This window comes from Formica exsecta, unplaced genomic scaffold (genome assembly GCF_003651465.1).
Source record: "Formica exsecta isolate Colony F162 unplaced genomic scaffold, ASM365146v1 scaffold318, whole genome shotgun sequence".
Taxonomy (NCBI): Eukaryota; Metazoa; Arthropoda; class Insecta; order Hymenoptera; family Formicidae; genus Formica; species Formica exsecta.
Window position 1 is genome coordinate 519,756 of NW_021850434.1, and position 27,966 is coordinate 547,721.

General features: G+C 33.0%; 4 protein-coding genes across 5 annotated transcripts; all 4 read right to left on the reverse strand.

Annotated features, from left to right (window-relative positions):
- Positions 1–66: 66 nt before the first annotated feature.
- LOC115237987 lies at positions 67–5,630 on the reverse strand. Its single transcript, XM_029811442.1, is given in 8 exon segments — positions 67–924; positions 1,016–1,251; positions 1,329–1,533; positions 1,623–1,700; positions 2,068–2,435; positions 2,668–2,854; positions 5,459–5,575; positions 5,577–5,630. Coding segments are annotated over 8 exon segments (1,284 nt in total). The 5' UTR covers positions 5,616–5,630; the 3' UTR covers positions 67–870.
- Positions 5,631–8,614: 2,984 nt separating this feature from the next.
- Positions 8,615–11,080, reverse strand: LOC115237989. The gene is made up of 5 exons (XM_029811446.1): positions 10,578–11,080; positions 9,987–10,061; positions 9,655–9,741; positions 9,251–9,575; positions 8,615–9,118 (listed from the first exon to the last, which is right to left on the reverse strand). The coding sequence occupies exons 1-5, from the start codon at positions 10,635–10,637 to the stop codon at positions 8,796–8,798; spliced, it is 870 nt and encodes a 289-aa protein (XP_029667306.1). The 5' UTR covers positions 10,638–11,080; the 3' UTR covers positions 8,615–8,795.
- A 94-nt stretch (positions 11,081–11,174) lies between these two features.
- LOC115237988 lies at positions 11,175–18,709 on the reverse strand. 2 transcript variants are annotated; one of them, XM_029811445.1, is made up of 5 exons: positions 18,466–18,709; positions 13,141–13,440; positions 12,815–13,048; positions 12,158–12,484; positions 11,175–11,649 (listed from the first exon to the last, which is right to left on the reverse strand). In XM_029811445.1, the coding sequence occupies exons 2-5, from the start codon at positions 13,438–13,440 to the stop codon at positions 11,563–11,565; spliced, it is 948 nt and encodes a 315-aa protein (XP_029667305.1). In that variant the 5' UTR covers positions 18,466–18,709; the 3' UTR covers positions 11,175–11,562. The 2 variants fall into 2 exon arrangements, with proteins under 2 accessions (XP_029667305.1, XP_029667303.1); XM_029811443.1 differs by lacking the exon at positions 18,466–18,709 and adding an exon at positions 14,415–14,816.
- A 1,542-nt stretch (positions 18,710–20,251) lies between these two features.
- Positions 20,252–27,707, reverse strand: LOC115238001. Its single transcript, XM_029811469.1, is given in 8 exon segments — positions 20,252–21,030; positions 21,320–21,460; positions 23,599–23,798; positions 24,113–24,175; positions 24,178–24,319; positions 24,554–24,661; positions 26,452–26,612; positions 27,373–27,707. Coding segments are annotated over 7 exon segments (873 nt in total). The 5' UTR covers positions 26,572–26,612; positions 27,373–27,707; the 3' UTR covers positions 20,252–20,931.
- Positions 27,708–27,966: the final 259 nt, after the last annotated feature.

A 27,966-nucleotide genomic window follows, 5' to 3' on the forward strand; every position in this document is an offset into this window, starting at 1 on the left:
TATATATATATATATATAGTCATACACAGTCATTTTTCGATATTTAATATATTATATTTTTCGTAATCTTTATTTTTCTTGTCATTTTCTTCTTTTTTGCTTTTAAATCTTCCGTTCGCGTCAACATGCTTATGATTTACAATATTCCTTATTCCTTGTTCGTTGTTTTACTACTTCTATCTCTCTTTGCATTTCTGCCGGTTTTTATATTATTATCGTCTGTTTTATTATCGTTTATACCAATCGCATTTTATCTCTTTTAATTGCTTAAATATCTCATGTAAATATAATAATGTGGTTGTATGTGGTTAATAGCGAACGTTTTATAACGATCATATTTGTGGTTTTATGCGATCTATACTAATTGTAAGAATAAGTAAGAGGCAACAAGTAAATATTCATCCTTGATGAAATATCCTTGAAACTTGTATCGCGTATACGAATAAAAGTAGCATGTAAGTCGTAAAATAATAGAATTAAATTCAGTAGAATATAAATAATTCGTGACAGACACAAGAATATCTTTTCTCGTATGAAAGTTTATTAATGTACCTTCTTAAAATGACTCGCAGGTTGAGACAAAGAAATAGTATCGCATGTGAAATCACTGGAATTACAATCTAATCACGTGCAGGGAACCGCAAGGTGGATATCACGTGTGTGCCTGGCATTCGTAAGTAAGACGGAATAAACATTCGCCGAAAGGGGGGGGGGGGGCTGAGTATGTAACAAACGAAAACGCTAAATGTATTCGAAGATTCGGAGGACCTTGAGAGAAACGTGGCTCACGATCTTCGCTCGTGAATATTTTATATCGCGCGACTATAGTATGCTCGAATTTAAAAGTTATATAATAATACATGGGAAGTTTCAGCCGACGTTGTTCAGCAATTGATTAACAGCGGACAACGTAGAAATTGGAATCTGAAGAGAAAGTAGTAGCTCATTAGAAACTCCGTGAATTCTTATGCATGATGTAACGCTTACGAGATGATTATACCAGGCATCAACGTACGTTGAAGATGTCATCGAACAAGGATCCGCTTGTATAAACTTTGCCTACGGCAACTGTACCACCGTCTCCCACAGAGTTGGCATAGAGTCCACCGACAATGTCTGAAGGTGAGCTTTGAGAATCAACTGTCACCGTTGGAGCAGTATAGACCACTTTCCTAGGAACGGTCCAGAACCTCTTCCTAAAGTACCAGCGCGGATATACGGGCTTCGAAACAACTACAGTCGGATTCTTGTCTGGCAAAGGAAAGAATTGTTTCATGAAATACCATTCAAGTATGTACATTAATAAAACTATCAGCACGATTGCTCACCGACTGTCGTAATCGTATTAACTGCAACTGTCTCTTGTACAGGTACTACAGGTACTACGGGTGCCACGGGTACCACAGGTGCGGAAGCCACAATGCTCTTTTCGACGGATTTTACGACTGGTGCCGTTCCAACCAGATTAACCGATCCGACCAGTCCAAGTTCCGCTGCAGGAGCCACGGCAGCGAGTTTTACTGCTCTTCGTACCTATGGCATACGAGAAAAGAAAGATCTTTCTTATAATTTGTCAATTATTTCACAATCGCGTTGCTCGAAAATTCCTTTGCTTTTATCACCTCTTTGTTTTGCGACTCGGCCTTCCCATCTGCAGGCGCGTCAGCTGGCAGCGCGGCAGCTTCAAGTGCCACCACCTTCTGCATTCGATAGATTGCATTTTAAAGACTGCATTGATAGATTTCATTTTAAAGACGATATATCCCACACACAAATATATTTGTGCAAAGATGATTGTTAGAGAGGAGTTAGAAAGAATCCCATAATTTGCGAATACGAATCTAAATGCGCTTATATAACTTTTTAAGATACTAATTACGAAACTATGATTATTATAAGGAGGTGTGTTAGAGAGAGAATTGTGTCAATGAACATCCTCGCGTTTCTCATGTAGTAATACGATATCTCGTTTAGATATCGTATTCGAAACCTAGAAAACCATAATTTGATGTATATCTTTCGCTTATAAAAACTAGACCAATGCAAAAACTACGTTTCGAACAAAACCTCTTTCTCCTTTTGCGCGTCTTTCTCCTTCTGTGCTCTCGAACGTATGATCTGTATGTTCGTGCGGCCCTTCGTCAGTTTCGTCACGCTCGCAGCTGCATCCGCTGTTGCATTAGCGTCTCTCGTCGTCGCGCCGGATGCACCCGAATTCGCGTTAGATCCGTCACTGCCGGCTGCGGCTCCGTCGATTCCTGCTCCGCCAAGACCTCCGCCAAGATACACGCCGGTTCCTGGACCGCCCGGCGTCGCGCCTGCATATAGACCACCGGCAATCGGGTTGGACGATCGTCCGTCTAATCTTCCACCGAGACCGGCTGCCGCTTCGGGTCTCCCACGACCGAGTCCAGCACGAGCGTATAGACCGCCGCCTGAAAATATATCTCGCTTTATTTTATTGTTTCTTCAATATTTATGTCTTCGATGAAGATTTGATTGTGTTTATATCAGATGCATACAAAAGTTCTCTCGTTAAATATCTTTTTAAATATGTATTAGATATTTTATCTTTAACTTTATTTGTAACAAATATGGAGAATGCATCTTTCATTCTCCTTCTTTAGAATTAATATAATATTTTTTTTTACTTTCGCGAATACTAACCGAGATTGCCGTCTTCTCCGTTTAATTGACCACCTAATCCCGCACCCGCGTGCGCACCCCACGGGGTACCCGCGCTCGCATGAAGTCCACCTCCTGTTCCTCGTAGAAGACCGCCGAGTCCAGCTTCAGCATGATATCCTCCAAAGTTCACCCGGATTCCTCCGTTAGTAAATTGAAGAAATGGAAGCTATGCAATGACAATTGAATCTCTTATCAGAATCTACTTAACAGAACCAGGGTTGGGTAGTAACTAGCTAAACAGTTAAAAGTTACGGTTAATAAGATATCCATAGTTAAATATGGGGTGTATTGCAGAAGTTAGCTGTGATTTAAGTCATTGACGATTTACCAAATAGCTTTCAATTATTACTTAAACTTAAGAGTTTTTCAGGTCGCTGAATATGAATCCAATGTCAAAATTGTCAAATTCGAAATGGTGGATTAGATTGCAATCTAAACATTTTTTAAGGTTTGGCATCCGCCATATGAAGTCCAGAAGTTTGAATTTGACAATTTTGGCATTGAATTTATTATTGAATTTATTATTCAGCGATCTAAAAAGCTCTTAAGTTTAAATAAATATAATTGAAAGGTATCTGGTAAATCGTCAATGATCTAAGTCACAACTAACTTCTGCAATACACCCCATATTTAACCATGGATATCTTATTAACCGTAACCGACACCAAAAATTCCTTTTGAGGGTTGAAGTCCTAACAACATACTTTATTTTGATTGTAATAAAACTTCTCCAGCACGTCATATATTGTAGCTATATTATGACAAAGTTCGTGAAAATAGCCCTTTTTTGCAATTTTAATTGCGAATTTCTCAAAATTCTGACGTGATGGAGCAATTTCACAACCGAATTCGTGTTCAGCGTCCAAAAACCTATAAGAAACGAATAGTCCGGTTCCGGTGTTCGGAAAAAAATCAGTTTTTGTTGAACAGTGTAATTTTTTAACTTAACTTTAACTAAGTTTATTTTTGTTTAAGTAATTTTTAACGTAAACTTAGTTAATTTTTGGCCCATTAAACTTAACTTAGCTAAAAAAAGAATTAACTTATCCAACCCTGGTCAGAACTGAGAATATTTGTCGTGCGTTAGAGTGAAAGGGATTATTTTATAATCTTACATAGAGATCTCTTGCACAGTTTGTACGAGTTTCTCTCATAATGTTATCTGTATATCTTTGCACACATTCCATATTTAGATTGCAGATGACAAATTATAATTACGTTTCCCGTCTCTTCTCTACCGCAAGATATAAAAACCGATTCTTTTCAGAAATATGCACGCAAGTGTTTCATTCGTTACTGACATTCCGGCTAAAGTCGAAACTAGTTACCGTGACGTTGCACAAAGCAATATCTTTTCTCGAATATTTTCACGCTAGATATTGAGTAAATAGATCTAAGAAAGACGATAGGCGCACAAATATTAATACTACTTTACGAAATTATCTACGTTGAAGTTTGTATAACAATATTAACTTAAAAAAAGTAAGTATATTATACTTCTTTTTAATGCCATAAAAATATTATTTCAAGATAGGCGAGATATATTAAAAATATGACTACATAAAAAATACGCGACAATTATTTTGGCTATTTAAAAAAAAAGCGTTGAAACTTAGCGATAAGCGTTATTATTAAACTTGAAATTCTTGTGTCTTTTATTTTTATTGCTACGTAGTTCATGAAGTGTTACGAACAGCGTTAACTATTAAGTTTCATGGTCTTCAAGTTATCACAGTTTTTGCCATTCACATGTATAAGAACGTAATTCTCTTGTTTATAACAGATGTTTCTTAACAGCCGTTTTAATTTTCATACCGCATATTTTTGCTCTGATAATTAATCGTGATTGTCATAAATTGGAAATAATATATATGTTTTAGTTTTTATAATTGACAATTAATTAAACGGTAACAATAAATAATGATTCAGCTTTTTATGCAACCTTCTAAAACTTCCGTAATCCTTTCTCTTACAATCCGAGTGTCTGATTATCTAACTTAGCTTAAATGTAACTTTTTTCATAGTATTTTTCCTGTCACAATCAAAATAATTGATCGACTTATTGTTTTTTTTAGATCACACAAGGTTTCTGTTTCATTTCTTGTTAACTTAATTATCATTCATGATGACGTTAAAGCTACACTCGATTCGCAGAATACGATCATTCTCGTTATTACTGGGAATAAAAAAAATGTTTGAATTATAATGAAATGTATTATACCTGCGTGCGTGTCTAGAAATTTGACATAAATAATATTGCAAAAATTATTACCGCTTTTATTACATTATATGTATATACCGGAGACATATAAAATGTTAAGAGTCAATTTAAGCGTTGAATCGTTTTTTGTAATGTTCGATGTATTTGATTTTGTCATCATCTTCCAGCATATTTCGCGTAATTGTTCGGTTTGAATGCAATAAGCAACAGATTCAGTGAGAAGCAACATCTTATTTCATCATCTACAACTATAAATGCGCATATAATGATACCTTTCTCGCTCCATCATAGACATAATTGTAACATCTTGACAAAATTCAATTTTTTACATAGTTTCGTATTTAATTATAAAAGCCAAAATGTATTTGGTTATATAAAAATTTGTATCTTTACATAACTGACAGTATAAATTTTGTTTCTTTATTTCTCATTATATAAATATATGCACTCACGTTTCTCTTTCATGAGATAAGAAAATCTATAAAATAAACTTTATATAATTAATGATGAGAATAACGAATTAAAACAAGGCAAACATTTCCTACTCACTGGTCCAGGTGATTCTGTAGCTGCCGTAATCTCGCCCTGCGGCATTCCGTTAGCCAGAGCTAAGAAAGCGATAAGCAAGCAGTTAGCTACCTTGTCGAACGACATCTTTGCGTTCACTGGAGGAAGGATCGAGGCTAGTAGGCAGGTAGGCAGTCATTTCTCGGCCTGACCGGAGGGCATCTCTTACTCACCTGCTGCTGGAAGGGGTAAACTCAACGAGATCCGTATCGTTTATCTGGCAAACTGCGATTCTGTAGAACTACGAATAATACAAAGTCCAACTAATTTATTCCTTGAACGTTTAAGATGATTAATATTTTAATGAGCTTTTTTGTGCAAGTTGATATGATTAACCGTGTAATTTGAAGAAAAATAATCGTATATTTAGAATATACACTACTTAACTCTTTGAGACAAAACATAATTAAACGCTGGAAAAATTTCATTTTTTCATAATTTTTATATCGAAATAAAGTTAAAAATCTCTGTTCGTCATTATTAGTAATTATTATCCAAGTATGTTTAATTTAGAAATATAATTTATTAATAAACTTTATATACATATATATGTTCTTTCTCTTTTATCGTTTGTTTTTATCGCAGACTTCTATATATTATATAAAAAAAAAATGTAACTTTGTTTGGTTGCACATACATAATGCCGGAAATTGAAACTGCTTGTAATGCAGAATTGAATATTCTAATTCGTTCAATCGTGCTAAAATGCAATGCTAAAATTACATTCGACAGTCTTCACATAATAATAAAAAATAAATACATTCCGATTGGGTGCCTCTAATGAATATTAATAGAGTATTGATAGTAAAATTAAATATTATACAAAAATTTAATAGATTCAATGGTTTCTTTGGGATGTTTGATTGGAAAAATCACTTGCATTGTAATTAAATTTATTTAAAAGTTTGTTTAAAATCATATCAAATATTTAGATCACGCACAATTCACGCTAATCAAGAAAATATTTTGTTACATTAAAATTTTTCTTCTCTGTTGTATTTTTGATAACAATATATGTTAATTTTATAATTGCGGAAAATTGTACCTTTCGAATAAGCTGCAAACGTGACAATTCCGCGACTTGCGAAAGACTGACAAGACTATCAAGTAGGATTATATAAAGTGACGCTACAACGTCATGAGTGAGGTCAATCTATTGCTATCTCATTTGATTACTTGTGTTGTTTGTTTGAATATGGCAGCAATCTAAATACTCTTCATCGTTTTCATTAATAATTTTGATTATAACACACGATTCTCTTGTACATTAAATCTTTAAAAGATAAGACTGCAATAAAATAAATTATATTCAATTTTATAACGCGTCTTTGTTGTGCGTTTCGTTTAATTTCATACATTTGTTTCTCACATCTATTATGATAATTAATATATAACTGAACAATCCGCTGCCCTATTATAAATTTAAATTTTATATACGATATATACATATGTATATATTTCAAATATGAAATAAACCTAAAAGATATTGCAATGTCTAGTAAGCATAAACACACGTGACACATGGGTTTTACATTACAACGCAGAAATGAAGCGAGTGTTCGGCGAAGGTCAAGGTATGACTTCACTTGTTGACAATTTATATATTCCTCATGAAATTTTATGCTTATATCAATTAAGTTCTCTAATAGAACATTCTTTCTTCGCGATAAATAAGTAGAATTGAAAATGTGGCATTATTGTATATACGCTAAAAGCATATCTTTGTACATTATACTATCTAAATATATTTGTTTTTATCTCAAAGACTCGAAAACAAATACCCGCGGTTGGTTGATTATCGAAAACAGCGTTTTGCATATCTTTTTTACGTTTATGATGAGTACATTCATTTTAAGTAGCGTTCGATTATTAAATAAAATAAGCTTATATATCTGACGTCATATATAAATCTTCAGTACTTCGAACTATTAAGAAACATTAAATCATCCAATGTATAATTCATCCTAATTATGAATCAATTGCTGTTTTTTTATAAATCTGCTTTTACCAATAGAAATAGAATTAAGTATTAGCTAGAGCCTCGGAGTAATTCAAGAGTCGTCGATGAAATACATTTTTACATGAAATTATAGCAAATTCTACATTTTCATCGATATAACAAAACATGAAGTCAAAAGTAAAAAATAAATATTTGTAAATATATAATGTATTGTACATACGGATTGTAAGTTTAATATATTTTTAATTTAGAAAAGTATTTATTTGTGCAATGTTACATAGATTATTTTATTATTATTATTATAAATATTATACGTTGGTTTAATAGATTTAATGAAATTGTATATTTCTAAGAGGAAATTTGTACGATAAAAATAAACGCAAGATATAAGATCTGCAGAACGATGTAAGAATGATGGATGCTTATCAAAAATAAAGATTATATATATAATCTGCTTTTACCAATAGAAATAGAATTAAGTATTAGCTAGAGCCTCGGAGTAATTCAAGAGTCGTCGATGAAATACATTTTTACATGAAATTATAGCAAATTCTACATTTTCATCGATATAACAAAACATGAAGTCAAAAGTAAAAAATAAATATTTGTAAATATATAATGTATTGTACATACGGATTGTAAGTTTAATATATTTTTAATTTAGAAAAGTATTTATTTGTGCAATGTTACATAGATTATTTTATTATTATTATTATAAATATTATATGTTGGTTTAATAGATTTAATGAAATTGAATATTTCTAAAAATAAAGATTATATATAACATTATTCCGTATATACATTATTATCGCACAAATGCTACTTTTCCGTTTCTCGGTGCAATTTTATTTTGTATTGGCGAATCGTCGTTGTATTCACGTATCGGCTTATTTCTAATCTTCGTGATTTTATTCTGGGAGTTTACATCAACGTTCGGATATTTGGGTATCTTCTGCCTCTCTTCTTTCGGAGCAATCTTATTCTCGATTTTGATGGCAGTACTAGAAGGTCGAGTTCCATGGAAACTACCGAATCCAGCGGTTAATCCATGCCAAGAAAAAGATGTATCTTCATTAACATCCTTGTAAATATATAATGTATTGTACATACGGATTGTAAGTTTAATATATTTTTAATTTAGAAAAGTATTTATTTGTGCAATGTTACATAGATTATTTTATTATTATTATTATAAATATTATATGTTGGTTTAATAGATTTAATGAAATTGTATATTTCTAAGAGGAAATTTGTACGATAAAAATAAACGCAAGATATAAGATCTGCAGAACGATGTAAGAATGATGGATGCTTATCAAAAATAAAGATTATATATAACATTATTCCGTATATACATTATTATCGCACAAATGCTACTTTTCCGTTTCTCGGTGCAATTTTATTTTGTATTGGCGAATCGTCGTTGTATTCACGTATCGGCTTATTTCTAATCTTCGTGATTTTATTCTGGGAGTTTACATCAACGTTCGGATATTTGGGTATCTTCTGCCTCTCTTCTTTCGGAGCAATCTTATTCTCGATTTTGATGGCAGTACTAGAAGGTCGAGTTCCATGGAAACTACCGAATCCAGCGGTTAATCCATGCCAAGAAAAAGATGTATCTTCATTAACATCCTTGTGGACCTCGTACACGTGTTGCGGGCGGTTTCCCAAAAGTCCACCTTTCATCAGCGACAAACGGTAAAAATGATATATTTAGCATCTCATTTGCTTAAATATCTTATCGCAATAGCTTTGCTAATAATGTGCTTTTTTTTGCCGTTAGAGAAGAAAGAGTCAGCGAAAATAGTTACCGTGACTATCGTGAATTCCGTGGCCGTGCAAACCTCCATGGCCCCCATGAAGCCTGTGGGTGCCACCTAATCTAGAGTGATGCCCAAACAAAAGATCGCTCCACGCGTTTAATCCAAATGGATCCTTGTGATAATGCCTGACAACTCTTGTCAGTTGAGTTCGTTGGTCTTGAGTTTCCTGTTTTCGCTTCCTTTTTTGCTCCTTTATGGCCATCAACCGTTCTCTCCACTCTTGACGATTACGAATTCTCTCCGCATTTTGCTGCCTTTGCTCCGTTGTAGTTTTTACAAGTGTGCCGACAGCTTCTAGAGTCGAAACGGGGATCTGTAAATAATTTTACTGATTGTAGAAAATAATCAAGTAAACTTTGTCATAAATGTGAACAATTTTGGATATACATGACTTTAACAATATTGTCGATTGTCTGTGTATTCTCCGGCGAAAAGGCTTGAGCGACGGCAGCGGTTTGTCTAATCGCTGTGATCGGAATCTGCAAGATAGAATTTTCTTTTAATTGTGAAAATTTATATACGTTTATTGAATAATTGCAAATTTTTTCTTTCTCCTCTGTCTGCGAAAAATTTAAATTGTCAAAGTATTTTTACTAAAGCAAAATTTTACAATTTTTTAATTTCCTGTTTAGCATTTTTTATATTTATATTCAATAATTGATTTTAATAGATCAATATTTATAACTAATAAATAAAAAAAATTACTATACTGTGGTATACTTACGTTAAAGATGTTATCTATCAGTTGACCATTTTGTGCGGATGAATCTTGGCGTCGTACTCTGCTCTTCAAGATTTCCTGAGGTACATGAAGGAGGGGATAAATCTCACTTTCTTGTGCGATAGCGTAAAAATACTTCCGACATCATTTTTCTCTTGCGTTTAAAGAGAGGAAATTACGCGCGGATTGCATGGAAATTTATTTCTCGAGATAGATATGATAAATACGACCCACGCGCAGTTTAACCTGCCATCAGACATTGCATCCGAGTGTATATAGGTCCACATAGGTCGTTGCACGCGCAAATGCGGATCTGATACCTACTCTTTATCGCAGCTTTCACTTTTGGCGAATTAAAAATGTTTAATAGTCTTCGTCAATTATCGGAAAGGAATTCACGTTATCGCAGCTTTTATTTTCGTCCTCAAGAACAAAATAAAATTAAAAATATTAAAATGTGCACATGGCAAGCTTCTTTGAAAATGTCTAATCTTTTAAACTAATCTAGTCTAACTATCTTTTAATATAGTTAAAATTCTTGGCATTGTTAAATTTTTATCTTAATCTATAATATCGTAACATTAAGTAACTTACGCTATACGCAACATTGCCAAATAGAAGAAGAAAGTTGAAAAACCCGCAGCACCAAAACATCTTTTCGATACCTCTTGCAGAGCAAATTGCGTGCTTATGACTGGCTCCAGCTAGTTTCAACACAAGTCAACGATTGAATCGTGGATCCGCTTCGCCGATCTATAAGGGCTACCACGAAATCCCACACAAGGCGTCGACCAATCGGGCTTAAGGATTTCGCGATTTCCTCGGACGAAGAAGAAGGTGCTTTCTACTTATTGCAATCATGTGCCATACGTGTTCTCCGAATCATTTCGTCCTCTTTTCACACCGGCCGATTATTCGAATAAACTATTCGCTTTTTCCTTTCTTTATCTTACGCTCGTAAAACTTTGGCGTGGGTTAGCAGCTGAAACAGTTGCGTAAGTCAAGTCGTATTATCGCAGACACATATGAGACGATGATGGCTTGCTCATGATGCAACCGCAAAACCGGGTCCTTTCAGGCTGAATTTCGACGTCAGTTGTAATTCGACAGTCGTAATATCGTTCACTTCGAATAATCTGGGAGATGGCAAAATCGAATCGAAAGTAACAGGCAATAGCTACTTTGGCACAGTTGACAGTTAGAATATGCGATTTATTTGAGCGACCAATATGATAAAATAAAATGTAATTATACTACATATATCTAATTGCATTTATAATGAAATGCGTAATCAAATTTAATGAAAAAAGAAAAAAAAACATTTTTGCACCCACGCATATATATGTATTTTTTTTCTATCCAAAAATTGGATTATTGCATAATGTTCAACACAATGCAGACAATATCATAAATTTAAATATTGATCTAGGTAACAACACTGTACGTCTTTGGTTACGGAACTGTTTGTCATAAATCTGTCACTATATTATATACAAAACTATATTATGTACAGCTTCTCGATATTAATATTTTTATCACCATCATTTATTGTACTCTTCTCTTTATTATCTTTGTTATTTTAAAAAGCGTTTGGGTCTTCTTGTAGGAAACCGCCTATCTGATTTCCGAGATTCCTTTGAAACTCTCTTACAGATACGTCTGATTGCTGAAAAGTAAGAAAATTTATTATAATTATAATAAATTATATTTATTTAAAATAAATAAATTATAAAATAAATTATATTTATTTAATATTAGAGCCAAGCGCGATACGTAGTGCTAATAAAACGTATCTATAAATTAAGCCATTACATTGAACATACAAATTAGAAATCAAATTTTAGAAAGCTTATCAAGCACAGAAAAATACATGTCGGGAAGAGATTCCGTGTCCGTCTGCAAATTCAAACCGTTCTTCTGCCTTTTTATGTATAGAATTTGTGAAAAACTATGTATGACTAATTTTAAAACCATGCGACGTTAAATTTATGTCACTACGTACCGCGCTTGGCTCTAAATGCCCTTTTTTACTATATTTGATTTTAATCCCGAGAGCCTCTATTATTATTATTTAATATTATTTAAATTTTATTTATTAATAAAATGGTTAAACAATAGTTTGATAAATACATCCAAAATTAATAAAAAAATAAGTACATATAATAAAAACTCACATTTAGAGCATCCTGCCATTCGATATTCAAAAGTCTCATTAACCCACGCAAATTTCTACTTATTAGATCTTGCAATCCGTTTCGCGTGAATTTGAAAGGCGCTTCAGTCGTCCTCATGGTAGTCGTCCTCATTGTCGTTACATTAATACTCGCCATGTTATTGGATAAATCATTTTGATCATTCGACGTCGCAGTGACCGTTGTCACATCATTTACTTGCAATGAATTACTGCTGACTATTGACGGTCGAGCGGTTGTATCCGGTTCGAAATTTTCACCGATAATAGTATTAATTTGTTTAATCGCCGATCGCGTATCGTTGAACGTCTGAAATCAGATGGAACATTAATCGAATGTAGCGAAACCTCCACTTTCCCATTCAACTTAAACAACGTAATGGAGACAAAAAATATTTTTGTTCTTGAGAAAACAAATATGAGGTGAAGTATGTAAAGAAAAATGGGATTATCCTCTATATTTGATATTTTCTATGCTATATTGGATCTTTATACGATTCTCTCTGACAATACTTGCAGTACTGTAATATTATATTTATGATAGTAAACGTTAAGCGGAAACAGACATTATCAATTCTCATTTTGAAATTCTTTAACATTACATTACATTCGCGATAAACATCGATTTCGATATGAGTACCTCGAAAGCGAGTTTCGCTAAAGTATAAAAGAATCCTGGCCGTTGTCTGCGAACTTGTCTAACGACCCTTTTGGTTTCTTCAGGGATGCTCGTTCCCGCGATGATACTGTCTTCAACCGTGTTCGACTCGACGCCATGCTCGTCGGTATCTTCGGACAACAGTTTCTCCAATGCACTTATCTTCAGCATTATCTCTTCGTCCCTTCTTCCGGCCTCCTGATAGCGTTGCTCCAACTGCAAAAACCGCTTTCTTTTTTAAAAGATCCGTGATTTCCAACATACTGAATTTCAAAATAATAATATATAATCTGTATTTTTTTTCTTACCCGATATTCCGGCATAGATTTTGTCACATTTTCTTTCACATAGGCTACAGGATACATGTCCTTCGAAAGTATCTCAGATGGCACTGAATTAGATTGATAATTACGATGATAGATGTACTGTAAAAGTTTCGAGACATTAGACTGAATCTGTTCTTCAGAAAAAACTGGCTCGGACTGATGCATAGTATTATTGATTTCATAAGGAACGATGTATGACTTCTCCGCTTCGCTGTAAAGCGGTTTAATCAAGCAGAGAAGCAGCCAACTGGCTGCAAAGGCATTGATTGATGATATGTACATCTGTAAAAAAATATTCATAAGATTAAGGATACGCCAGATTAACTATATCTCACAAAAAACCAATAAATTAATTAATTATTAAAATAGAAATTAAGATTTATGAATTTTTTTATAATCAGGAAAATGTGATAATCTATAAATATCAAAATATACTAAATAATTATATGTATATATATAAATATATTTTTTCTGTCAACGTGTGTAAAAGTCCATCAGGCGTGTCTGTCTTCGGAGAAGAGGGGGAAGAAAAAAGAGAAGAGACGAGACGTTTTTCTCTTCGCTCTCTCGACGAAACTCGATTGACTCGATCTTTTTTTTTACAGAATGCGAGCGGAATGCGCGGGATAGTGGTAATGATGGTTCAGGTACTGATGGAGATAGTGATGGTGCTTATGGTGATGGTGTGGATGGCGAGTGATGTGGTATATATATACAATAATGAGAGAATAGTATAAAAAATCATCTTCAAATTTTAATACAACATAACAAAAAAGAATATTATACATATATTACGTAAACATTGTCATAACAAAAGTGAAGTTTTGTTATAAAACTGCAGCTCACGAGACCGAAGAAACATCGTGCAGTGAGAGTCGGACGATGACTGGGATGCACGGAAAAGAATCAGCAGCTATTATATAAGTCGACAGCGTTCATTTAGTAAAATAAGGAAAGTTTGTTGAAAGACGAAACCACGGTAGGAAAATTGTCAACCATAATTTGGCAGACAAGATTTTTATAATAGTTTTACAATCTATTATTTATAAATTAGTTACGTACAATCAATTACATAATTTGCACAATAGTTTCATAGCATAGTCATATACGTGAATATTTATAATCTACTATAAACATTTCTAATTTATTTAAATAGAGAGATTATGTATGTGTAATTCGACTTTCTATTTATTATAATTATAATTATAATTTATTAAATTATGTTCTATTCTTGGCTTATGGAGATATTGACTTACTTTGTTGGCAAAGGCTTTTAAATCCAGATACACTGTTAAAATGTTCCTTTTCTTCAAGCACGTACACATTGCTTCAAAAATTATTCGACATCCTCAAACTTTCTTTAACACACACAATTTAATTCTTTCGTACATTTTATATTAAATTTTCACACAAATCGTCTCAACTCGGGAAGCCTTTCCCGCTGACAGGTCTCTGCGTCACTCACTCAGTTTGTCGCGATAAAACAGTCGTTTCTATAGGTCGTTCACGCACGATTGTTCGGAAAATTGCCTCCATTTCGACTTAATACAGCCTTCGCATTATACGACTACTACTGGTCGATGGCTTCCGCTGCCGGTCAAGCATAACTACCGCGATCGACAGCGACGTCGGCGATTTGCTTCCACGAGGATCGTTCGGGGACTTCGACGATCCATTTCGGCCACCACGCTGTACGTGACGCGAACATACAACACGTGCACTGAATTAACGGTCGACCTTATTGAGTATGTTTCGAAATAATGGAGCCCGCTGAATGTCCGGCATGTCGCAACATCGTCAAAAATTCAGACCTCCTGCAGCGCTTGACGTTTTGAGAATAATAGATACATCAATAGCCGAGAATTACTAAACGTACAAAGTATTTGAGAGCATTATAAGTAGCTAAACATACATTTAGGTATTCGAATATTGCAATTCACTTGTTAAGAAATACTGGCACGAATTGTTTCAAGTCTTGCAACTATATGACATTTAATGTCGATCACTGACACTATGATTATTTTAAATAACATCAATCAAGAGTGTCATGTTGGCTAATTGTGTCACGTGGCACAATTTGAAATAATCGCGCGCTGCGATGTTTTGAACCACACGAACAAGCGTCTAAATCTGTAATACGGCAAATAAGACTTTCTACTTTTGTGAAATAAATCACACAAATATCTCTAATGATTGCGAAAATGCAGTCGTACGTGGCATGATTTAAATGGAGCACATGGGTTTTACCGATCACACAATCGAGTTTTAGCAAACTATTTTCTGATACAAGTTTCACTCTCTTTTCGCATCATATAATCTTATGTATAGAAAGGCTTTTTATTTATATATAAAAAAATACACGGCTTCTTTTATACTATTTGTAAGAAGCGCTTGGTTTCTAAGAATAATTAAAAATTCATAAAATTTCACACAATTTGCAACCTTAATTTTGCTAGATTTCTTCTGATTAAAAAAAATTCTGGTCTTCAAAGAAAATTTTAAGGAATGTCATTAACTTTTTAATTTTTAATATTACATATTATATATGACAAAAGTCCGTATCAAAAAATATTGAAATAGACTTACATAAAATTAACTGACTACTATTTTGTCATCTATTTAGCTTGCTAAAGCTTAATTCGCGAAAAGCCATTTTTCTTTCATCGATAAGTGCAATTTGGAAACTATTCTTGCTTGGTTATTATCTTACTAGAAAAATGTAAATTTATTATAGAATTTGAGATTATATAAAATTAAAGTCGCGAACACGAATGATATCGACCATAATGCAATCATTTTCAAACATTTTCTTATTTGACACATATAAAGCACAATATTGATGAACTTGTTGTATTTTCTTCCGGTCACAAGTGCACAATAACAAGTCACTAAAAATTTTTATAAATAATTATTAGATTCACGCTGTCTTGCACGGAGATCGACAACCGTGTACTTAACCGTTCATGTCTTCGAAAACCTGCTTGGGGCTCAGATCCACGTGGACTACAGTATATAACAACTTCCATCTTTCACTTTCACTCTTCGTAATCACACACGTAATCAAGAGCAGTTCCGTTATAACCATCAGTATGTATCTAATTGTAATTGTGTAGATCACACGGTATGACAGCCGCTAACGCCGCTAATTCCTTGTCCGCTCTTTAATTTTTAGTATTTACGTGACTGAACAATTGAGAGATAAAGAAAAATTTTTATCAAGTGAGATCCGTTTAAACATTCAAATCGTCTTAAAAATAGCGTATTGATAAAAACAATGGTTTTTGTGCCATGTTATTATATTTTTACGGTTATTTCCTGAACCAGTTTCGTTGGTGTATGATATGCTCCGATTACTAGGTGCTAATTATCTTACTGTGAAAGGTATGCGTGAATAAGAAACTCACGTATTTGTTCGCATTAAAATGATCTACGTGCATCGATCTACGAAAAGTTTCTCCGTTAAGAAAACCGTTACCAAAATTTTTAAAAATTTCGTCTCGTGATAATAATAATGGACTTATGCGTGAAATGTTTTTAGCATAAAAAGAAATAATAGCAGTAGCAGCCAAGAAATATCAAACATCATATCATTATATTTGATATTCAATAAAATATATATTATAGCGATTCAACGCAAAAATAATAATATTTATAGTGAAAATCTGAGTAAGTGTCAAATATTGGGTTTCATTACGCTTGACGTGAAATTTCGTTTGAAATATTGGTGAGGTTTTACGTGGTTATGTATGTAACATATATCTTTTTGTGTACACGTGCCTTACGTAATACGTGTGTCCTCGCACGTCAGTACTTACCTATTGCTACATGTCTACATATATCAATTCTTATCTATTATTTGTCTACTATTATCTGTACATTTATCATTTTTCTATCGACATTATATTTAATGCAATTTTAATTGTAAAGTAAAACAAGACAAAAAGCTTGAATTTATAAACATATTTCTACTTTTTCTTATTAAATACATTAAAAAGTTATTTGCAAGAAAGATTTCTTCGAGAATATAAAATTCGTGCTATATATTAAATATTATTCAAAGTAATAAAGTAAAATAACTTAAATTTAGATAAAATGATAAGCTATTGATTGGGAACAGAGAATAACAAATTTGCGAAAATCATCGCACAGTCAATTATAATCAATAATTATATATATGAAAACAAAATAAGATTGCAAGATTCTGTTATTTAGATTAAGTTTTGTAAAGCATAGTTAGGAAATTCCTATATATTAAAGACTTATTAACAAAGACTCAGCCTTGACCAAACACAAATTCTGAGTTACATTACGTACAGGCGATTGCATTTAGAAATGTAAGAGAATTTTGAAACTGGTTTCTAAATTTAATAACACTATTATAGAAAAATACTCCATATTTTTTTCCAGAACAACTACAAGAAACCAGTTTCAGAACAGATAACGTTTAATTTTTTTTCTGGGCAGCATTGACTTTCTTCGTTATTAGCATTGACTTTGGTAAGAATCTTGAATTTTTAGATATATATCTAAAAAAGAAGCCCATTTTTTGTCGGAAGGTTTTTTGATTCTTAATTTCTTAATTCTTATCTCACTTACGTTTTTTGAAGAAATCTGCAATTTATTATTAGGACTACAAAAAAATAAAACATTATATAAGATTATTTCTACTATGTTATGTTATACTATTACAGTGATTACCTCTTTTATACATATGACATGATGCTAAACAATTGTTGTGTGTGCAGATGAGTCTATTATTTAAGTAAATTATTAGAAGATTTCATTTTTATTCATCGCACTCATCAGAGTTTTATTAAAAAGTTATTAGATTTTAAAACATTTTAGTATAAATTTATGTAATTTTAAGCAAACCTAATCAAAAAATACAAATTTTTCAATGCGAGTTGTTAAGCAATCGTTAAGCAATTCTGGATCCAGATTTTACAAAGATAGAAAATAATATAAATGCAGCGTGCAATTTGTTTGACACAGAAACTTGACATTTATATATGGTATGATAGTCATATTAGATATCAGCTATAGTGATCCAGTACAAATTTGTCGTTATTTCACACAAGAATACAAAACAATATTTTTTGTAATATAGAAATGAGTGTGTTACAACGTGGAAAAAAGTTTTTAGATACATGCAACTCTCTAGTACTATTTAGGAATTGTATCTATATTTAATTTAGATATTTATAATCTGATATTTATAGATATAATTTGAATAATTTGATAAAAGATACAATATTGAATATTGAATATTGAATATTGAATATAATTAAAGCAGTGATTATATCTTACCTTCGATCTTATCTATTACTATCCCTATCGAATAAGAATAATCTCTGACTGTAGATTGTTAGTTTGCCCACTATTGTACTTTATACTTTTATACACTATTACGTTTCGCAGGATTACACAATTCTCACAGTCACAACTTTTCGTGAATCTACACGAATATCTCCGAACTCGACGAATAAAGTTGTGAAAACAAGTGCATCTTGCTGGACGGCAGAACCCGCACTAACGAGATGAGTTTCCTTCACCGCCCGATACCTCGGGAATCGGCCCCGAAGGTCGTCAACATTTTGACGACATATCTTACGTATTCTGGTATAAACGGAACAAATCAACGAGATTTCCATACGGTTCCGTTATTGGACAAACAAGAACTTTTTGATCCTACGCACGATACACACTTTCAACGTTATTATTTCGATAATTAGGCAATCGCCGGAATTTTATTAAATAATCGCGATCAACAATACCCGCAAAAGAAAATATCCAAATATTATTAAACAAATTTTTTTTAATGCAAATGTAAGTCAATTTATAGCACAAAGTTAATATGAAACAGTATCATTTATCTTGCGCTTTATTTTCTTTAATTTTATGCTATATTTATGTTTATTATCTGAAATCGTGTCTGTAGACAAATAATATAACATATAACACACAGATAAGAATTATGCAGGTATTAGCATTATGCCCAAGAATGTTTTATTTTTATGTTTTTCTTTAATTTCTCTTTCTCTCTGTGTTTCTCGTTAGGAATATCGTATACAACAAAAGTCACAGAAAATAAAATTTCACAGAAGATTAAATTCTTAAGAAACTAAAATTAGTTAAATTAAATCTCTATAACGCACACAATTATCTTGCAATACATTTAGCAAATTAATTATGTTATGTTAATCCATGCTTTTTTATAGACATCTATTAATAATCTTTCTTCAAATCGCATAGATTATACAAATGCATCATCGCTGTCATTGCTTGTTTGTCAGACTCCTTCGGATTTTTTTACCTACATTCTTTCCAGCGTGCGTTATGTCGTCTGTCGCAATTCTTTCTCGAACTTTGCACTTCGGGATTCATTCTGGCGCTATGTTTTATATGACCCCCATTGACTTATTCGTCAAAAGGAAAATCGTGCAAGAGGTCGCTGATCTAAGAGTCATGCAAAATAGCGGCTTTTCCCGGCCACTTCTATTCTGACGTCACCGGAAAAGGCGTAAAACGATAGATGAATAGAAATGCGTAAAATTCTCAGGAAAAAATTAATTATCACACACGTCCTTTCTTCCCTAGTATTATTGACGCACATCTAATAATTATGTTCCACGTTATATTAAGATATTATCGAGAAGATGTAAATGTTGGACTTAAACAGAGTATTTTAATTCAATATTTTATTTTTAAAATTATCTTTGTCGCACTCGAAAAGCTGGAATGGGGAGCGCAATTTTTACAGGGCATTGCATCTGCTAGGGACATTCTTTTTATATGAGCGGCAAAACGTTACATGGTCAAGTTTTTTATGTCATCGTGCAAGACACCCTGACCGCTTGATCTTGTATAATAATCGCCTAGTTGTGTGAGTAATAAATTATCGAATAATATGAGGCAATCGAATACATATTATTAACGCAGAATTTCTTTGCGATTTTCTGATTGCATAATAAACCGGTTTTGATAAATATAAAGTTTTCATTTTGCCATACGAATAAGTATCTTAAGCAATACATTGCCAAATGAAATAAAAAATTTACGCAACAATATATTTTTATTTATGCGATTAATAGATTATGGCAATACGTGTTAAGTTACAAATTGATCTATATTAGGAAATTTTCTGAAAATTCTTCACGCTTGCTACTATAATTGCATGAAATTAATTTTATGAGATATAATCTAGTTTGATTATCGCTCTTTTTCCTACTTTCTTACTTTATCGTACTTTGAATTTTATTATTACATGCTATTTAATTAAAACCTGACTAAAGTGTTTCAAAAATAATTTTTCCTTACATTAGTAATTTAATTTAATAATTAATATATATGTGTGTATAAATATCTCCATTTCGTCTACAAAAAATAACATAATATGCTTTTAATCATTAAAAACTTGTCTGTTACTTATGGCGCTAATTTCTGGATCATATATAACAAATTTAAACAAATAGATGATGATCATAGAAGAATAGTAGATAAAAGATAAGACAATAATATGGCGTCATAAATAATAATTGTGTAATATGACAGCAGAAAAATATTCTACCAAGAATAGGACATTTAAATTGTATTTTAATTCCTAAATGAGATTTAAAGTCTTTTACTTGGAACAGACACGACAAGTTCTAGTCAACGGTATTTATCCACAAAATATGTGATCGGAACTTGCTAAATGTTTCTTGACGAAACAATGGTCATTGAGCAATTAAGTTCTAGTATAATAATCCCCTACGAATGCGGAAATGAGACGCCTTAGTGCAAGTTATCCGATGGTAAACCCTTTATAGCGAATGAACCGCGGAAGACCGGTTTGAAGATCTCTAGAAACGTCTGTGTTCGGCGAGCCGAGTTCTGAAATATGTAAACGATTCAACTGTTAAGGACAAGAGATCAATAAATGTTTGTATGAGTGGAAGTTAATAATTTCCTGCTTCTATTGAAAGCGGATAGATCAGGCTCGTTTTTTTCGTATTCTTATTCAACTCTGAGTGAAGGGTAACTCGACTACGTTAATCATTTGCGATTGAATTAAAAAACATAATTATCATAAAAAAGCATGATTAGATCCCTACGTCAACGGAAATCGTTAATATTGTATCTCTTACTATGCGTTGTCTTAATTAACATACGCGATACTTACTAGAATTAGGCTGTTGAGGACTTTACTAATATTAGTTACTAGGGTGAAACCAGTGCCGAATGCTCTTGATGGTATTTCCAAGGACACCCTAGTCCTGTCGAAAACGGGTGTATCATCCGTGGTAGTAGTAATAGGCACCTTCTGCACACAAATACACGATAAATGAGGTTTATTCAATTTTCTTTCGCCACCGCTTTATTATATATTTCATCATCGTTAGAAATAACAATATAAAAAGTATCACGTGGGAACATTATGTAGAACTTGAAAGTCCTTATATACAAGCATGTATGAATATCACGATCCGTCTTTGTAATTTTTCTAATTTGTAATGATTCGATAAATATCAAAGAAAAGGCTCTTTAACGAGAATTACTACTTTTGCAATTTCATTTACTGCTTATAATATTATTTCGCGTGGATATATTTTATTTATTCAAATATAAATGCATAAAATGAAATTTTTTTGTATAATTAAAGATAGAGTAGCATTTATATATTTATTTGAAAAATTTGTGCTCTTACAAAAAGATATTCGTATAAAATATTTGTATGAGCAATATTTCAAAGAGAGGGCAATAAAAAAAACTATATTCTCAATTTCAATTATAAGCTTAATTTCTTATCGATGTTTTGAAAAAATAAGTTAAAAAAATTAGAGCGATTATATGTACGGATAAATTCTAGGATAAAGATAATAAGGAAAAGAGGGAAAAAGGATATATTGGACTTTGTGATGCTCTACAATGAATTCTTCACAAGTAATAGACAAAAATATAATTAAAAGTTTATTTTTGACATTAGCATTATCACCATCATCATCATTCTCAATATTACTAGCTTTACGTGTTATAGAGCATTTTTAGATGCGCTATTTACATCATTTACACATTCCACTAGTTCGTCTCGCTTAGAGGCTACTGTTAAATTATTTACAGCTTTCACGATGGCAAGTCGATTCATGTTAGCTCTTCTGTAATGTTAGATACAGCACAGTCCATGATTCAACCGGAAGCGTCGATTCGTCAGGAGAGAGTTTCCTCTTTCTGTAGAATTTTTTCTTTCTTTCCCTTTTTTTTAAATATTTTGTTTGAGTGCTCTAAATATAGGCTTTTTATAGGAAGAAGGGCTTCTAGAGCGAGAGAGAGAGAGAGATCCTGCCAATTATCAGCCCAACTAGAAACAAAAATCCACACATTCCACATTATATGGAACGCTCCATGCGAAAATCCGTTTACTGTCCGTCCCCTTCTCCGTGATGCGTTTTACGTCCTATTTAATGTTTGTTTGTCACTCTGTTTCCCAAAGTATATCTTCTCTCAAGCGTTTCCCTGCTGCTCGCCGGTCCAGGCGTATAAAAAGTCCGCAGTCCAATATCCCTTTTTCCGCACCCCATCGGCCCGCTTTTATCCCGCCCGCTTTTAAGCCGCTTGGGGAGGTAGGTAATCGTACTGTTTATGTACAATACTTATTTTAATTGCAGACATATTTTGCGGTTATATCGGAAGATCTCGTCTCGTGAAGATGCCTTCCGAGATTATAAGGGAGTTACTTTAATCAGTAACGTTGATTAGTGGCATAATCGGAAATTTAATGAAGCGTATCAGCGTGACCAGTAAACCAGATTTTTTATCAACTACGTTATTTATATATGTATGTATATAGCAGTAGTAGTAGTAGCATTATTTCTCAAGGGCATAGAGTGAGAGAAAAACGTCAAAGTAGGCAGAACGTAAAGATACGTTCGAATTATATTATTATTTATTATAATATTATATAATTATTTATTATATCATTATTAGCTTTATTAAACGTATCGTATTATTCCAACGTAAAATTAAAAAAAAAAAAATAGTAAATTAGAAGAATATTAGGAACAGATGAGAAAATCACACATGCAAACTGAAAATTAATATTAAATATAAAAATAAAATGTAAAAATTATTTACACTTTTACACAACATGCACTTATTTTCACTCGTAGCGCGGTAATTAATGTTGTCACTTGTAAATACAGACAGAGTCCTACAAGCAACGTTACCCATCGTCCAAGTTTGTTTATTGATTTGTTAAATAGAAACCGTCCATACATTACGTTTATCAAAAGTAGCAAACTACTTTTTCTTACGAAGACACATATTTTAGAATCCCTCCCCGTCAGAGACAGCTTGCATTACATGTCAAACACAGAACAGGCGACATGTGTGACTTAAAGAGTAAAAGAAAAGAAAAGAACAATTTACAGAAAAAAGGATGAAATGAGCTCATTGCGATCCTACCCCTGCCAAATTGGCGAAAGCTCCGACATTAATTCCAGCGCCGGATTGCGAACCAGAACTCGTATCGCTTTTGCCGGAAGTGGCCTGGCCTCCTCCACTGAGACCACCGCTTAAACCGCCACTACCTTGGCTTATACTCGACAAAGCGCCGATCCCTTGGGTCAGGAGAGTGCCGATAAGAGCTGATCCGCTTCCACCTCCTATATTTTTTTATAAGCAAACCGATTAAATAATCTGATAGATAAATACAATAAATATACGGTAAAATACAATAAATATATTGTTTCTTAAAAAAATATTAATTACGAAATATATAATAATTATGAAATTTATAAATAATCTTTTCTGGAGAAATCTGTGATTTTATTACGTTACAAAAAATTTTTATTTAAATATTTATGGAAGAAAGAAATTAAAGAGAGAGAAAGAGAGAGAGAATTTTTTCCATATTTTTACGTACCTGTACTAGCGCCGGTATAAACAAATAAGAAAACTGTCGTATTTTTGTACGTACCTGCACCTCCACCTCCACCGGAAAGACCACCGGAAAGCGAGCTTAGTGGCGCGAATTTCGATGAATTTTCTTGGACACCAAATCATTGATGAACTCCGACGTACGAGACTTGGTAGAGTCGATTCCGTAAATGGCGTTTTTCGCCTTGTTGGATTCTTCGAGAACATCGAGCGCTTTTATCTTTGAGTCCAGTAAGGAGTCAACTTTCTAAAGAAATATGCATTTATCAAAGAAGAGAAAAAATGGCTACATTATATATCTCTATAATATCTCTACATTATATCTAAGACATCTCTTGAAATGTTTTTATTTTTAACGGAAGTATATTTCAGATTTGCGGTTTTAATATTATTTGTACAATTATTAATTAAACTTGGATGAGATTTGTTACATGTGAAAGTAGAGATTTTATTTAGAAATTTGCTATATAATTATTCTTACGCCGAACACGAAGTTGAGGATGCCATTCTTTATACCAAGCGTGAGACCAATCTTTCTCTTATCCCTGTCCTTGTCGCCATCGGCTTCGTCGGCTTCGAATACGTAGACCTATGTACGGGCCATAATTAAATTTTTTTAATTAAGTTATTAAAATAAAATAAAAATATTCTAAGAATAACATATATAAAAATAGAAGATAAAATTTATAATTAATAACAGGCAGAGAGAGAAAAGATGATATATATTATTGCAAGAAAGAGCCCGCAGGAATTTTTTGTTAACACACTGTAACTTTTATTTATCAATCAAGCATGTATTTCGCGTTTTGTTATATCAATTATTATCATTATTATTATTATTAATATTTAAAAAATTTGAATACAAAGATTTTCAAACTGTTCGATATAAAACTAAAAAAAAAAAAAAAAACATTATTACTATTACGCTACGTGCACGAGATTTGTAAGCGTTATAACTTCATATACGTAATGATAACTATTATGCAACGCTGCTTTCATTTTAGGAGAACGAGATCGATACGTGCTGTAGCGGAATCGCACTTCGATTACATTAATGCGTGATTGTCACCTGCGACAACGATATCTCATTGCTCGTTATGGACGTACGCGTACGCCACGTGCGTGCTGCAGAAATTTCGTTACACGCGTGTGCATCCATTTCTACATGTTTAAGGGGATCCAAAAGTGACGGCCGAACTCCGACGGGTTAGCGCCCTCATCCAAGCGTAACTAAAATTATTGATAATACCGACCGAAATTAGCGATAATATCAATAATTTTAGTTCCGCTGTTACCAATATGAATATTTTTGCATGTTCTATGCATATTTGAAAGAGAATTGTGTTCAATATGTTGAAATCGGACAACATCGTGTATTTCTACTGCTCTATATATATATATATATATCACTCTTTTTTTCATATACCTCTATCTGCTTTTTTTATGTTTGTCTCTCATTTTAACGCGTAGCACATTTAATTAACGCGATACGCTTAAAATACTATACATCTTCTTCCCGATGTAACTCGTATTATGACGACAAGTAAACATTTTATATAAGCGCATATTTTACGAATAAATTTAAATATCGATATAAATATTTTTTTTAAATTTTTATAAAATTAGTTGTTATTTTTTTTTTTAACAAAAAAGAGAATGAAGATAAAAAACAAGATAAAAAATATACATAAGATTTTCCTCTGAATAAATCAAAAAGATAAATATTTATATATGTTATGAGATTTTTGAACTGATTTTATCTGTTCTATTGCATGCTACGTAAATAGTTCACGCGAATTATTGAGTTAACAATTTTTGCGATATTTACTTTCACTTTGGTTGTACTATAAGCTTTATATTTGTCTTTTTGTCTCCAGTAATACGTTTCGAACTGTCCGTTCTAGGTCGAGTGAAGGTATCACGCGTTTATTCAGCACATTGCACTTAAGAGAGAAAGGAAGGAAAAAGACAACACTGCCGCTTGCCAAATTCTTGTCAATCATATTTCGAAGAAACGTGATTCCCGTGTCAGAGATTCGATTGCGCTTTCATTCCATGTATCTATTTCCCGAGAGGGTCTTCGAGGACGCGCGACACAATGATCATAAATTCTCAACACGAGAGATCGATAATAGCTTTTTGTGCACAAATACTTTAGCATTTAAATTACTTTATTGAAGCACGATGTGCATAATTGCAACTGACTTTCAATTTCATTCTTTTACTTTCTAAGACGATTCAAGGTAACTCGTCCTATCTTCTGATAAATCTCTCGATACACGACTAGAAAGAATGTTCAATAGCTTAATGTATAACGTACTCGACGACAAGTCGCTTGAAAGCACTCTTTAAAAAGAAGAAATAAAATACAAGACTTACTTCGTTTAATGGGCTAAGATCCTCCTGGGGTAACTCTTCCGCATCTCTCTTGACAATAGGACTGCAATTGACAATGGCAATGGCCAAGAACAGTCCGCAAAATGTGCAGACTACCCGCATTATGTTTTTTCTCACTTGGTCGATTTGTATTTCAGTTTAGTCTGCGTAAATAAAAAGATGTTTCACAAGGCGGTAAAATTCCTAGCAATAAAGTTGAAAGTTAATCTTAAATGTCGAGTGAAAGGAGATGCTTCATATATGTAAGTTTACACATAAAAATTGATTGGTAATCGAATTGATTCAATTTCGCAAACAGTAAATAATTAGGCAATATTAATAATAATGTTATTCGATATAAATATTAGAAAAATTAGATGCAGGCAAATATTGTTATGTAAATTGATGTATGCAAATCATGTATTGATCGCCATTTCCTTCAAAAGTTTAACATAGCGTAATATCATAGAAAAGAGTATTATCCCCAATCTGATTTAGGTCTTAAACAATAACAAAAAAAAACCGCAGAAAATAAAAAATGAATAAATTACTAACAATAAATTTAGGGCTTGCTGAGGTATTAATAATAAGCTGTCACAATCAGCTGATTGTTAAATTACAGACATAAAATGGTTGGTCGAGTAATAGACCGCAAATTATAAGAACAAATAAGCGATTAGCTTGAAATAATCGCGTACGTATTTCTAACAGAGAAGAACATAACAAGAATATAATAATAATAAAAAAAAACAATTAACAAATAAAATTAATATTTTTTTTCGTTTTACGACAACTGTCGATTCTTTCGGATCGAATGCATCTTTTTTTTTCTAACGCGTAGAAAAGAAAAACTCAGAAAAGTCAACGAAATTTTAGCAAGCGTGTTACGTGAACAGTCAAAGCGAATAAATTGCGTGGACTTACGAGTGCCGGTGCGACGAGTGCGTGCGTGCGTGCGTGCGAGCAAGCGAGCGAGCGAACGAATGCGTGAGGAGTTGTGTATCTGGCGGAGCGCGAGGCTCGTTTGAGGACCACGGTGAAGGAGGTCCCGATGTCTTACGGAGCCGAAGGGGAACGAAGGCGAGCATGTGTGCCCCATCGAGAATCGAGAATCGCGAGTCTCACCTCCCGCAGGCAGGTGGGGCGCCCTCCAACTCACTTTTGTCGGAGAAACCCGTTCAGCCAGTTGGCGCGTTATCCAGAGCACTCCTCGTAATCAAACACCCTCCCTCGTTTATTTCTCTTATCATCGCTCGGGTTAGCACATCGTAAAGCTTGTAAATTATTGAAGCACGCAGTTACAAGCTTAGAAGTTATTTCGTCTCTTTTATCTGACAAAAAAAAAAAAAAATATCCGCGTGATGCAAAACTGTTTTATGAAAATACGCTCTAATCAAAAGACTTCGACAATTAAATTCTTTGGAAAATTCTCCATTCTCTTTCTATTCGCACATATCTTTTTATTATTGCGCTGGTATTATTTAGTAACCGATTTTAGCGTCATGCTTCGCGCGTATG